This window comes from Onychostoma macrolepis, chromosome 24, assembly GCF_012432095.1.
Source record: "Onychostoma macrolepis isolate SWU-2019 chromosome 24, ASM1243209v1, whole genome shotgun sequence".
Classification (NCBI taxonomy): domain Eukaryota; kingdom Metazoa; phylum Chordata; class Actinopteri; order Cypriniformes; family Cyprinidae; genus Onychostoma; species Onychostoma macrolepis.
The window spans coordinates 11922060-11936931 of record NC_081178.1 but is presented as its reverse complement, the minus strand read 5'-3'; the positions used below and the strand labels follow the sequence as shown (position 1 = coordinate 11936931).

Here is a 14872-nt window from a genome sequence, read left to right as displayed (position 1 = left end):
ACCTCTCACTGGCAGGAAACTACGGCGCAATAAATGCCACCGCTGACAACTCACCGTGTAGACGATGTTCCCCACGAACAGGTAGTCGACACTGTTGCCGTTGTCAAAGGGAGTGTCTGGAGAAACAAAACGGGCGATGAAAGATACTCAACGGTTTACACACTCGAGCTGAAGTGGTCTACATGTGTGTGTGTGCTTGCGATAGTTACCGTGCTCCAGAACTTTGAGTGGAAACCAGAAGAGAATAATGGAGTGAATGAGAGCATTTATACAGTGACCCCAAAAAACCTGGAAAAAGAGAAAGAGGCAATGAAAGAGAGAGGAAGGGAGGGACAGAAAGCAGGAACGGGAGAAGGGGAGAGTCAGTCAAGACAAACTAATGCCAAGATACACACAGCCCACACAAACAGTTTCTCTGCAATTGCACAGCCAGTGCAATGTCCCCCAGATCACCCCAAACACACACACAAACACTGATCCTAGGCTATAAATGAATGACTGTCTTATTTCAGCTTATGAATCTCATTATTATCTGGGTGGAAGCAGAGCTGTTTCTTGCACTCCTGTTTATCTACGGTGAAGTCACAAGTCAAACAATACGCTGATGTTGCTAACCACATCAGACTGGGATAATCAATTATAACACAGGATGATGATGATGATGATGATGATGATAATGATAACAGTCTGACACTCACTGCAGACAGATTTCTAAGTCTCAAGGTATTTGTTATGTCAGGAGGAGTAATTTGTGATTCAAATAGCGCATTTGTATTGGCTACCGAAATCTTGGTACCTTAGTGTTAAACCCTTCTGCGTTCTGTGTGATGCGGTACAGCTGAGGGAAGCGTAGCATGTTCTGCTGACTGCACGGACGGTCAAATATCCCCAGGGTGAAAGGAGGAAGAGCAGTAAAGATCTGAAAAACAGATGAACATTCTCAAGTGTTACAGTACATATCTAAACCAAAGCACAACCAAAATGAAACCAATTTGAAACGCTCTGATTGGAATAGAATAGCATGTCGCTAAGCTAACTATGCCATACTCTACTAAGGATAAAAATACATAGCAAACAAAACATTCTGTAAACTGAATTTTTTATTAAAATAACTGTGTGTGTGTTTATTTTGGTGTATTTCTTAAATATTTTGAGTGAAATATTTTTTTTCAGTGATGTGTGCTTTTCAATTGCTGATGTCAATACAAAAGAGGTCAGGTAAATTTTTTTTAAATAAATAAATTAATACTTTTATTCAGCAAGGACACATTAAATTGATCAAAAGTGAGAGTGACAACTTATAAAGATGTATAAAAGATCTCTATTTTAAATACATGCTTTTTAAAAACTATTCTATTCATTTTTATTTATATTCTATTTAAGAATCCTTTCCAAAAAAAAAAAACAATTAAGCAGCACAGAAATGTTTCTCGAGCAGCAAATCAGAATGATTTCTGAAGGATCATGTGACATTGAAGACTAGATGCTGAAAATTCAGCTTTGCATCACAGGAATACATTTTAATTTAAAATACAATAAAACAGAAAACAGTCATTTTAAACTGTAATAACATTTTACAATATTACTGTATTTTTAATCAAGTAAATGAAGCCCTGCTGATCAAAAGAGACTTCTTTTTGGTGCATTCAATTCATTCAAACAACAATCATAAAAATAGAAAACAAAAATTGCCAAGTGGCCACGTTTATCTGCTGATAAATCAAAAAAGGCCAAAGATTGGCTGATATTTTTTTTGGTCTATCACTGTAACTGTCAATTATCATCTTTATTATCTCAATTATCAATTAACATCTTAGATGAACATTTTCACAGAATTTGCCACAATGCATTATGGGATGGTCTTCTCTATAAATTATACATTTCAGGCCATGTCAGGAGTGCACCAAATGTTTGACCATAAAATGTTAAAAACTATAAAGAGAGAGACAGACACACACATACCACATTGTACAGGCCAATGCACCAACGTTCAAACAGGATCTGTCCAGAGAAACCGTTTACAAACGCAAACCAAAGCTGAGGGAAAAACAGATGGAAGAGTGTTAAAATACAGAAGTGAAGACAAACAATACTACAAAGAGAGGGCACAAAAAAGATGAGTAACATGGAAACCCTCGAGCAAAATACTTTCGGACAACATCAATCTCAAGGCAGAGGTCAATTCATACAAACAAAAGCCTACACACACACACACACGCTCATACACATGTACACTAGCTGTCCATCCCCCACAATGTCTCCACTATGAAGACAAAGACAGTCTGTGAACTTTGACCTTTAAAGCTCTTCTTTGCTGGAAGCTAATCCCCAGTAAGACCCCCAAAATGCCCCTTTCCCAAAACATGGACAGATGTGCATGGACAATCGCATTCCACAAATATAGAGACATCTAAACATTTAACCTTTACTCAACTCTTCCCTTAACACACACACACACACACACCAGCATACACTCCAACACACACAGGCAGAGTCCTCGGGAGAATGAGGGGGGAATGTTTCTGCACCTGCTGCCATTTTAAGGGGTGGCACAGCTGACAAATGCTCCAGCGGACAGAACGGTGACCCTGTCAGTAAAGCTCACACTCTACCTAGCACACACACACACACACACACTTACACAGCTCTCGAATGACAGTGTGTATCTGGTATGCAGTTTTGAACTGGAAGGACCCAGGCACTATAGACAGGGGTCAGCGGCTCTTTGTCTGTGCCTGTGAGAGAGTGAGTGAGTGTGTGTGTGTGTGTTTGTGCGTGTGTGATGGAAAGCAGAGACTAGAGGGGGCATCTCATTTATCACTGTCAAACACTTCCATAAACAGCTGCAAGCAGTCTACTTAATGTACGCAAGCGTGTCTGTGTGAAAAAAGGCAAGTAAAAGGAAAGGAAAAAAAAAAACAATGCGAGCATGTTTGTGTGTGTGTGTGTGTGTGTGCGTTTTGTGAAAAGTCAGGACATAGATTTGTATAATGACAGTATAAGGTATGACATAGGTATTATAAGGTGAAGGTGACATCTCAGGACATTGACCCATGTTCCCACTTTTCAAAACACTTATAAATCACTCAGAATGAGGTTTTTTTGGAAAAAGTTGAAATGCACAGTCTCCTGTAAGGGGTAGGTTTAGGTGTAGGGTTGGTGTAGGGCAATAGCACATACAGTAAGTACACTATAAAAACCATTACGCCTATGGAATGTCCCCACTTTTCACAAAAACGAACATGTGTGTGTGTGTGTGTGTATGTGGATCAGGGCTAATTTCGATGATTCTCTTTAAAAAGGGATCTGTAAGTACAACACATTCCAAAGGTAAAACTATGTTGTTTAAAAAAAAGAAGCTTTCTTTTTTCCTAAAGTATGTTTGAAAATAAATATTGCTAAAATACATTCAAAAATAAAATAAAATTTTATATAGTCATTTTATAGCTTTGTGTGAGAAATTTACATTTTCTGAAAATATTGCCATCCACTGTTTCTATCAACTCTCACAACAAAACACATACCAGGGGATTTCTAAATCATTAATGTCAGACTTGGCACTATTTAGTCAGTTTTTTCTGCCATTTAAACTAAGCATGAAATCCACTGTATGGAAATGGAAGCGTGAACTTTCTGCCTAACAACTCCTTTTGTGTTTTAAAGAAGAAAGAAAACCATACAGGTTGGGAACATGAAGACAGATGATGACAGAATTGTCATTTTTAAGTGATCTACCCCTTTAAAAGTCTCACACACACTTGATTGCGATTAATGTACACACCTCTATGATGTACAGTACCACATTCTTGTAGAAGCAGTACAGGATACATTTGGTGACCCGGTTGTAACTCCAAGCCCCGTGAACCAATAACAGCTTCTCCAGGTATGAGAACTAAAGAGAGAGCGGTTGAGAGAAGAATTAGTTTGCCCGCAGGAACACATGTGAACCATTACTGCAGGAGCAGCTACCCGGATACAACAGCGCTGTGGGCAGAAGACTGCTGTGTGTTTTGTGTTGTGGTAGTGTAATTATGTTTTTAAAGATGAGATGTGTGTGTGACTGAGCCACAGAATAATGAATTACATGAGTGTGTTTGTATCAGACCTGGGCTATAGAGTAGTCAGATGAGTTGGTGGCTTGCATGCCCTCGTTCCCGCTGATGCCCACTCCCACATGTGCCGTCTGTATCATGCCCACATCGTTGGCTCCGTCTCCGATAGCCAGCGTGATGGCCTTCACATGCTTCTTCACCATATCCACGATCTCTGACTTCTGCAGCGGAGACACCCTGAAAGAAAAACATGACAAAATTTACATCTCAGGAAACAAGCACTATACAACTTCACAGTTCTCTCAAATATGCTTTATAATGAGTCTATAACATCTGAATCTGTTCATTAAAGTGACAACATCATCAGACAGCAACAGAGAAGTGTGAAATGACCAAGAGGTTTGGTGTCATGAACAATTTAGACCGCAAAGTGATTCCATTGGCTGAAAGAATTTTTAATGGGTACTTTATACAGTGCCTGATTTTACATTGCATGTTGTCTGAATCACCTTGTGCTTGATGCATGAGAACCAGTGAGGTTTGTTCTCTTGCGATCATTTGTGTGTGTTAATCAATGTTTATGAGTGAATTAAAGCTTAAATTAAATCTGTTTATCACATTTCTTCGGAAAACTTGGATTAAACTGCTTGTTTCATAAGGATTAACTTTACCATGTCTTTTCATGTACATTTTGATCGCATGGATTTGGATCAATCGATGAACAAAAATCATGAGAGAATATTAAAAATATCTTTGCTGAATGAAAATCTTGAGTTTGGAACAACATCAGGTGAGTAACTGATGGCAGAATTCACATTTTAGGTTAACTATTCCTTTAAATTCCGATATAAATTGTGAAATTAAATGCATCTTCATGTTTTTTTGTCTTCATGTCTTCTTCATGTTTCTAGCTTAGCATACTGTACCACTTTACCATGCCAATTAGCCTGCTAGCTCATTCCATTTATACACATTTTCGAAAATACAGCATGACATCACAATCCAGTTAGGTTCATCAACAATTACCCCATTAACTTCGGTCAGAAATCTTGGTGTAATCTTTGATGACCAGCTGACCTTCAAAGACCACATTGCAAAGACTGCTCGATCTTGCAGGTTTGCACTACACAACATCAGAAAGATCAGGCCCTTTCTGACGGAGCATGCTGCACAACTTCTTGTCCAGGCCCTTGTCATTTCTAGGCTGGACTACTGCAATGCTCTTCTGGCTGGACTTCCATCAAACACAGTCAAACCTCTACAAATGATTCAGAATGCGGCGGCACGACTGGTCTTCAAGGAACCCAAAAGAGCCCATGTCACACCTCTCTTTATCTCATTGCATTGGCTACCAATCGCAGCTTGCATCAAGTTCAAGACACTGATGCTTGCTTATAGAACAACCACAGGCTCAGCACCCGCCTACATGCACTCACTATTAAGAATCTACATCCCCTCCAGAAGTCTGAGATCTGCTAGTGAGCGACGCCAAAGAGGCTCAAAATCACTCTCCAGAACATTCTCGTTCACCATTCCTGGCTGGTGGAATGATCTTCCCACCCATATTCGGAGTGCTGGATCCCTGTCAATCTTCAAGCAACAGCTGAAAACTCATCTCTTTCGACACTACTTGACTTCACCCTACACATTAAAAAAAAAAAAAAAAAATCTCTCCTTATTTATTCCTTCCTTTGCTAGCTTGTACTTACTTAAACAATGCCTGAGACTTGGTGTTACAAGCACTTCGTTTGTCGGATTGCCTCTTCAAGATGAATCGCTTTATGTATTCCCCAATTGTAAGTCGCTTTGGATAAAAGCATCTGCAAAATGACTAAATGTAAATACTTTTTTTACATTTTAAAAGATATTAGGTGAATTGTTCCATAACTACACACTCTGGGGGGGGGAAATATTTTGACAAATAATGATACCAAAGTGATAATAGTTCAATTTAAAAAACAAAAACAAAACAGTATATTTATTTATTTTATTGTTTACATATACCAAGGTATTTCTTTAAGTAAATGTGTTTTGGAACATTTTTATTTTATTTTGTAATATTTTTTTTTATAAAGTTTTTTTTTTTTTTTTTTTTTAAGTAAATGTGTTTTGGAACACTGAAATAACAGTATTTATTTATTTTATTTTGTTTTTTACTTATACCAAGTTAAGTTTTGAAGTAAATGTGTTTTGGACCATTAATACATTACTCAGTACCAAAATATCAGGGTATATAAAAAAAAAAAAAATAATAATAATAATAATATCAACAACAATCCCAGAAGACATCTTATCAAGAAAATTCGTAGAAATAGAGAAGCACAATGTAATCTCCCCATGGAAGGTGTTGAATGTGATTTCCAAGAAAAATTAATGATCACTGACATACATTAACATTAATTAATTCAGCAGCTGTTACCCAACAAATGAGAAATGCTACAACATAAATACTTAACCAAAAGGAGACCATATCATTAGAAGTGCTGCAAATACAAAGTTTCGAAAAAAATTGGCCAGAAAAGTGCGAGCTAGTAGAGACGTATGATCACCCTAATAGCGTGGGCATGGTATACTCATAAAAATTGAAAATCAAAAAGACAAATCCTCCCCAAAGCACTTTCTCTTGTCATTTTGTTGATCGATTCCACCCTTTTTCCACTATAACTCTACACCTCACAAAATCACAGTGAGCCGGAGGGGAGATCTGAGGCAGTAGGCAGATGAAAGGCTGGCTAATGTTCTTCATGGTGGAATTGAGCAGAAAATAAGAAGGTTAAAGCAGCTCTTTAAACAAACAGAGTGTGAACTCAGGAAACCATGCATGGAGTGCGCACACACACACAGATGCAAACTTTCTCTACGACACACACACACACACACACACACACACACACACATTTGTGCTCCTCTCTGCTGGTTGTCTGTGGATTTGTGCGGTTCAGGACAGTGTGGGGGGTGATGGAAGGGTTGGTTCAGTCGGTTTGTAGGGCCTTGGAGACCATAGTCCGGATATGGGCTTCATGCAACAGCAAGTCAATTACTCCCTCTCACAGATGGAAACACACTTTATTATCGAATCAGAACTGTCTGAAACTTACAGCACGCTTATTTATATTCAGATTATGTTCAGATAAACATTTACAGTATTCAACAATGTGATGTGAATGACTGCATTGTCTACCTGTGTGTGAGAGTGTGTGTGTGTGAGAGAGAGTGTATAATGACAGTAAGTGAGTCATTAGTTTGACATTTGCACAGAGCTCAGTATATTACATTACCTCTGCACAGCCTCTCTGTTCTGGGAGCCAAGCGCTTATTTTCACCAGTTATTTAGTCACCCAGGGCAAGACACAACCTTTCATAAGGATGCACACACATGCACATCCACGCAGAGCAAAATCTCTCATTTTGAGAAATAAAGGTAGGGTTTTTTTATGGTTTACACACCCACACAGTTGTTCAGTGCTAATGCCTGAATGAATACCCAAAATAAATAAATAACACAAGAGAAGATCTCTTTAATATCTTAAATGTTTCTCCCAGACAACAATGCAATTTATATGATGAGCAAACTGAGACTTATGCTTAAGTTATTACTTTTTTTTTTAAATCAATCTGAACTCAAATATTTCTAATCAAATTAGATTAATGTTATACCTCTACATTCACTATAACTATATTAACTTTCACTATAACTGTATTTTTCCTGTATGTAGCTAAGGATACAGGAGGAAAAAATGTGTATTAAATATAATTATAAAATACACAGCATATTGTATATTGTAAATATATAAAGAATATTTTTATATTACCAACTATTGCAAAAACAAAACAAAACAGTATGTTGTGTAATAATTATAAGAATAATTACTGTATAGATAGATATTTCTATCTACATAGATGGCATAAAAAGTTGATATTTATTTAATATTTCTGTGTAAATAAATAAATAAATAAATAAATAAATAAATAAATAAATAAATAAATAAAAGTAAAATATGGTGGCCCGTTTCCACCACTGAATAAAAAAAAAAATTAAGAAAGGTAATTACGACTTTTTATCTCACAATTCTGTCTTTTTTTCTCACAACAGATTATAGCAAGTTATAGTCAGAATTGCGAAACAAACTCGCCATTCTAAGAAATAAACTTGCAATTCTGAGAAATAAAGTCAGAATTGTGAGATAAAAAGTTGCAACAACCTTTTTTTATTTTTTATTCAGTGGCGGAAACGGGCTTCCATAGTAAATAAATAACAGTATTATCAACTACTTTTATTCCATTAAAATCCAAAATCAGTAGATCAATAGATAGATCAATAGACAGAGATCAATTAAACAATAACTAAATATAAAAAATATGTGTACACACAATCAATCAATAAATAAATACATATATTTATACATACAAACTTCCACACACACTCTATCATATCGTGAGTGAGATGCCAATATAAAATTGTACTGGCATGTCTCTGCTGATTGTATTTGTATTTCTCCAAAAGAACTGACATAAATAAAATTTTCTTATTGAGTTTATCATTAGCGTGTATATAAAAATTCAGAGATGTTAATACATTTGTGAGGATGTTTTTGTGTGTTTCTGTCTATATACAATACCTGCAGCAGATAACGGCCTTGCAGGACAGCGCGAGGTCGAGGAAGGCCTGACGCACTTCGAAAGAGAGGGCGTATTTGAGCGTCTGTCCATCTATGATGAGAGCCAACTCATTCTCCTTCCTCAGACTGTCACCCAGCGAGGAGCAATGAGCTGTTAGTGTGGCCCTGGTTGCCTGGGGGGCAAGAAAGGGAGAAAATTTATGACCCCACACACTACAAATCCATAAATACACATAACAAAACATTCATATTTGTCAGTTTTACAGTTTAATTTCTATACCATGTCCAATGCTATATAAAACCACTTCAATCCTTTCCTGAGAAACATGCCAGCACACATTTATTTCCCTAACAGTACACTTCACACACTTCTCACGCACACACATGGATCACACACACATATCAGAGCAAGAGCATAATGCCAAAGGAAGCTGAAGGGGATGTTTTAAGTGGTGTCATTGGGGCTGTTAGCACCACAATCTCTCTCTCACACACACACACACACACACACCTGTTACACATCATCCTGTCACCCGAGACACTCTAAGCCCTTAAAGGACTCGAAAGCATGAACTGTTGGCCAACAAGAATTTTATATGGGAAGAGAGAAAGAGAACTATGATAAAGTAAGGAGGAAGGAAAGGAAAGTTTGTGTCAAGAACTAAATGCCAGCTAGTTAGCATTTTGTAAAAAAACAACTATGTCCATATTAAGATAAGTAGTCAAACATGTGTGTGTGCGCATGAATGCACATACGAGACAAAAAGACATGGAGAGATAAAAAGAGAAGGTGAAATATGTGCGTGCATGTTTATTGAATTGTGGTTGCAGGCGGTTTCTGATTGAGATCTTGATAATGGGACAGAGTCACTAATAGAGAAAACAAACATCCTTCAATCTGTAACGAGAACCATGTGGACGACGCAGCACGCAACGAGGCACGGCGCTGGCGGCCACACACACACACGCATGCACACACAAACATACATGAATGCAGCTGTTGAAGTCTCTGTCAGCGCTACAACAGCCTTCGTGTAACACAGAGGATGAATTCACTCCATACTGCCGACTCTAATCAATATCTTGCTGAAACTATCGCTCTGCTCCAAAACACAGTACAATATGTGCGCTTTATCCCAGAATGCACTGTGCTGTCCTTGTAAATGGTGCTTAATTGTACCGAATGTGCACTTGTGTATTTCAAATCTTAAAAAGTATGTTTTTTAAATGGATAGTTCACCTTAAGTTACTGGTCCCCATTGACTTCCATGTATGGAAAAAAAAAAAATATATATATATATATATATATATATATATATATATATATATATATATATATATATATATATATATATATATATATATATATATATATATATATATATATATATATATATATATATATTTCACAAAACTCTAACCTTTCATTGGATAATAAGAATTTAAAATGGGGGGGAAATATCATTATGAAATAAATGTTTTACTCAAATACACGTATGGACACAATTATTGGCACCCCTAGAAATTCTTATAAAATATCTCTGAAGTATATTCCCATTCATATTCACTCCAGGGTGATTATGAACATGAAATTATCCAGCCATGGCTTCCTGTTTCACAGAAATATAAATAGGAGGGAAAACAAAGCCCAAATTCCCTTAATCATCCATCACAATGAGAAAAACCAAAGAATATATTTCTGATGTGCAGCAAAAGATAATTGAGCTTCACAAATTAGTGAAGTGGCTTTAAGAAAAGAGCTAGAGCAGTGAAAATTCCCATTTCCACCATCAGGGCAATAATTAAGAATTTCCAATCAACATAAAATGTTACGAAACTGCTGGACTGGACGTGTGTCTATATCGTCCTAATGCACGGTGAGAAGGAGAGTTTGAGTGGCTAAAGACTCTCCAAGGACCTCAGCTGGAGAATTGCAGAAAATAGTTGAGTCTCGGGGTCAGAAAACCTTAAAAAAAATAAATAAATAAATAAATAAATAAAAAGTCAAACAGCACCTACATCACCACATGTTGTTTGGGAGGGTTTCAAGAAAAATTCTCCTAGCTCATCCAGAAACAAACTCCAGCATATTCGGTTATCAGACACGACTGGAGCTTCAAATGGGACTGGCTTCTATGGTCAGATGAAACTAAAAAATTAGCTTTTTAGAAGCAAACACTCAAGATGGGTTTGGTGCACACAGGGATAAAAAGTACCCCATGTGTACAATGAAATATACAGCTGTATTTTTGATGTTGTGGGCCTATATTTCTGCTGGAGGTCCTGGACATCTTGTTTAGACACATGGCATCATGTACTCGATCAAATATCAACAGATAAAAAAAATCAATAAGTGACTGACTCTGTTAGAAATCTTATAATGGGCCATGTTTGAATCTTCCAACCGGACAATAATCCAAACACAAACCTCAAAAGCAACACAAAAATGGGTCACTGGACACAAAACCAAGCTTCTGCTGGCCATTCCAGTCCTCTGAACTGAACCCTGTAGAAAATGAGTGAACTGAAGAGAAGAAGCACCAACATGGCTCTGGGAATCTAAAGGGTCTGGAGTGATTCTGGATGAAGGAATGGTCTCTGATCTCTTGTCAGGTGTTCTCTAACCTCATCAGCCATTATAGGAGAAAATGTAGAGCTGTTAAACTGGCAAATGGAGGTTTCAAAAAGTATTGAATAAAAGGGTGCCGTTAATTGTGTCCATGACTGTACCTACCTACCTACAATAAAAGGCCACTTAAGTGTACTTTCATGACTTAAACTAAAGAACACTTTTTAAAAATGTACTTTGTAATAATGCAAAATATAAAGTTTTACTTTAAAATAAACTTTAAATGATTGTTTTAATAGTGTTTTATCATGCTTTGAAGTACACTTAATTTGATTGTTAGTGTTGACTAACAAACTAAAGCATATGTAAAGCATTTGATTATAATTCAATAAATCAATATATTTTAAATGTAATAAATTGCAGCTTCATCATCACAAATGTGTAATTACAAATATATTTAAATACATGACATAAGTTTTAATAGAATTACATTAAGGTTTATTTTAGTTTACCATAAATGCTTTCAAACAATAGATTTGATGACAAATTTAATATAAAGAAAAATAGAAACAAATTTAATATAAATTTAAACAATTTTACATTTATATGTTATTTGTAAATAACATTCATGTCTCAAAACATTACATTGAGTTTGCACTTGCACAGTATATTCTTTTAAAGTAAACTAAGTATATTAATAACCAAGTGCTCCTTTTAAAAGTATATGTATTTTTTCTTTCAACACTGAAAAGTATTGCTAAAAATAGTCCATACAAATACTGGCAGATAATAAATAAAATAACCAATTTGTATGCTTATAATGATTATTGAATTGTTAGCTTGGGAACATGCTAATATCAGTCTTTAATGAAACTAATCACAAGTTGTGCCTCCTGTGTTTAGGTGTTCCAAGGTGGTTAGGATGCCTCAGAAGGCAGCTGCCCATGTAGGCAGGGGAGTAAGGTTTTGGGAAACGGTTTATAGCAGAACTGAGATCAGCCATCAAGATTCCTGAGTAACTAGAGCTCATCTCCTCTCCTCAGCTCAACCCGAACATGTTTAGCCTGTTAATGTGTGTGTGTGTTTATCTTTTCATTCAGGAATTCCTGTTTGCTTTCACCTTTCCCGGGAAAACATGAGGGAAAGAAAAACAGAAACGTAATGGAAGAATTAAGACTGATTATGGATCAAGGGAGTGCTGAAAGTCAAAGCATTTGTGTGTGTGTGTGTGTGTGTGTGTGTGTCTTAGTGTATAAACAGTGGCCAAAGAAAACTGCTACTGGTAATTCATTACCAACTAAATTTCCCAGTTTGTTATTAAAGACAGCTCTCTTTTCCGCTCTCTCTTCATTAGACACTCATGGCTGGTTCGATTTAGTATTAACTGAACTTCAGACAGGATGCGTCAATGTGTCTCTCTCCAGGGTGTGAGTTCATAAATCTTTATCTGGGACTAACAGGACTGTTTGCATATCTTATTTATTTAACAATTAAATGACCACATTAATGACCTTCTAAATGTTTGTGTATGAGTGGGTGCGTGGGTTTGTGTATGTGTGAGCAATTAGCTTTGAGTTGCAGTAAACATCGTAATACTCCAACACAGAGGTGCTAATAAGCCGGAAGAACATGCCAGTCAAACCTCTCGCTATCACGGCTGCCAGCCCCGTGTCCATGGGAACCGCTAACAGTCACCAAATCTTAATCCCCGGACAAACAACACACTGAACGCAGAATTCATCCTGCATTACTCGAGACATACAGTTTCACTGACTAGAACCATGCAATTACTTGAGAAAAGCAAAAACAAACAAATTCATTCATTAGTAGGATTAGAAAATACTAGGAAAACTTACATTAACATTAAAACAGTTAACACCTACTACTGACATTGTAACTAGACCATTCTGGAGGCAAATTGACAGTGTTTTTTTTTTTTAATAAAATGGTAAAACTATAAATATCAGATAAATAATATATATTATAATTAATTTTAATATATTTTTATTAATATATAATAAATAATATTATATTTTAATTTTAATTCATTTTAAAATTACAAAAAAAAGTACACACACATACATACACACACACATATATATATACATATATATATATATATAAAAAAATTGTTACTATAATTTAAAAAAGTATGCATTGTTCATTGTTTCTTACTGATACCAGATGATTTAAAAAGTGTTACTGAAATGAACCATATTAAAAACTGTTACCACTAAAATATATTTTAAAAGCAACATATTAATTGCAAATATTTAACTGTATTATAGATTATCAGTGTTTTTTTTTTTTTTATGCATTTAAAGTTGTGAAATGTCAAATCAAAAATGCTTAATTTTTTAAAAGTGTAAAATTAAAACCATAAAATAAACGAAAGTCTAATTGTTATTTATTAAAATTAACAAAATATTAAACCATTATTTAAAATATCTAGGGTATTAATTATAAATAAATAAACGTATAAAACAAACACTCCCAGGGGAGTTTAACTGACAAAAAAAAGGTTGGGAACCCTTGCTATATAGTATGCAAGACTAGTACTAGTGTCTCCCAAATGATGAGAGATGTGAGTGTGTTGGATGAGTTCAGGTGGTGATGAGTTTTAAAGATATATTTGATTGACAGGATGGGATGACTGGACAGAGACTATTGGACAGCTGCTGCTGATGCAAAGACGAAGCCTCCATGTTTCATTGTTACTCTGTAATTTCTACTGGGACCTCTTGCTTGGAAATCCTGATGAGGCACTCTAGAGAAAACTAGTGTTTTACCCATTAAGGACTCATTTAGACTCCAGACTTCCCCTATTTGGGATGTGCTGTACATTTTTCTATGTCATTCCCTGACAGATATCAGAAGTGAATGTATTTCATGATCCAAGCTAAATGTTATTTTCTGTACGTCTTTGTGCTGGGAACTGAATAGAGTACATGTTCTCACAAACGCACATACATTTAAAGAAAACACAACTGTACAAGCGCACACACACACACACACACACACACACTGCAGCTTTGTTGTGTTCTCAGGTTCCTGCGAAAGGGATCTTATCACATTTATATTTAGAATAGAGAGAAAGGCCCCTTTGGTGTTACATATCACAGATCACATTCTCCATTCATAGAGAAATCACACACACACAGACACACAAGTGAGTGAGTGAGTGAGTGAGTGAGACATTAAGGCCAACTGCTGTGACATGACAGGTCACCTTATCTGTTCAATGGCAGTGTAGCAGCAGCAAGGCAGTTCTGTCATAAAGGTCTCTCTATCTCACACACACACACACATTCAAAAATTAATATTTTTTAAAGAAATAATTCAACAAGGATGCATTAAATTGATAATTGACAATAAAGACATTATTATTTTAAATAATATATAAATATTTGATATAAATGCTATTTTCAAGTTTCTGGTAATCAAAAAATCCTGAAAAAAAAAAAGTATCAGTTTCCACAAAATTATTTTATAAATACAGCCCTGATGAGCATAAGAGACAACCAGCCACAAATTTTTGACACACACACACACACACACACACACACACACACACACACACACATACATACATACACACACATATACATATATATATATAAATAAAAAAAAAT

The 14872-nt window shown here is 35.9% G+C and overlaps 1 protein-coding gene across 12 annotated transcripts in view; it reads right to left on the bottom strand.

Moving 5' to 3' along the window:
• atp8a2 (ATPase phospholipid transporting 8A2) overlaps positions 1 to 14872 on the bottom strand; it is a 55867-nt gene that overhangs the window by 10992 nt on the left and 30003 nt on the right. For all 12 annotated transcript variants that reach the window (XR_009269072.1, XM_058765496.1, XM_058765497.1 and 9 more), the window contains 7 exons: positions 8672 to 8844; positions 4106 to 4289; positions 3782 to 3892; positions 1963 to 2037; positions 797 to 919; positions 210 to 288; positions 55 to 116 (listed from right to left, as the gene is read on the bottom strand). Coding sequence is in view for 11 of the 12 variants with exons in the window: in XM_058765496.1 (XP_058621479.1) it covers positions 55 to 116; positions 210 to 288; positions 797 to 919; positions 1963 to 2037; positions 3782 to 3892; positions 4106 to 4289; positions 8672 to 8844 (807 nt within the window). In the remaining variant the exon portion in view is untranslated. The remainder of the gene's footprint in view (positions 1 to 54; positions 117 to 209; positions 289 to 796; positions 920 to 1962; positions 2038 to 3781; positions 3893 to 4105; positions 4290 to 8671; positions 8845 to 14872) is intronic.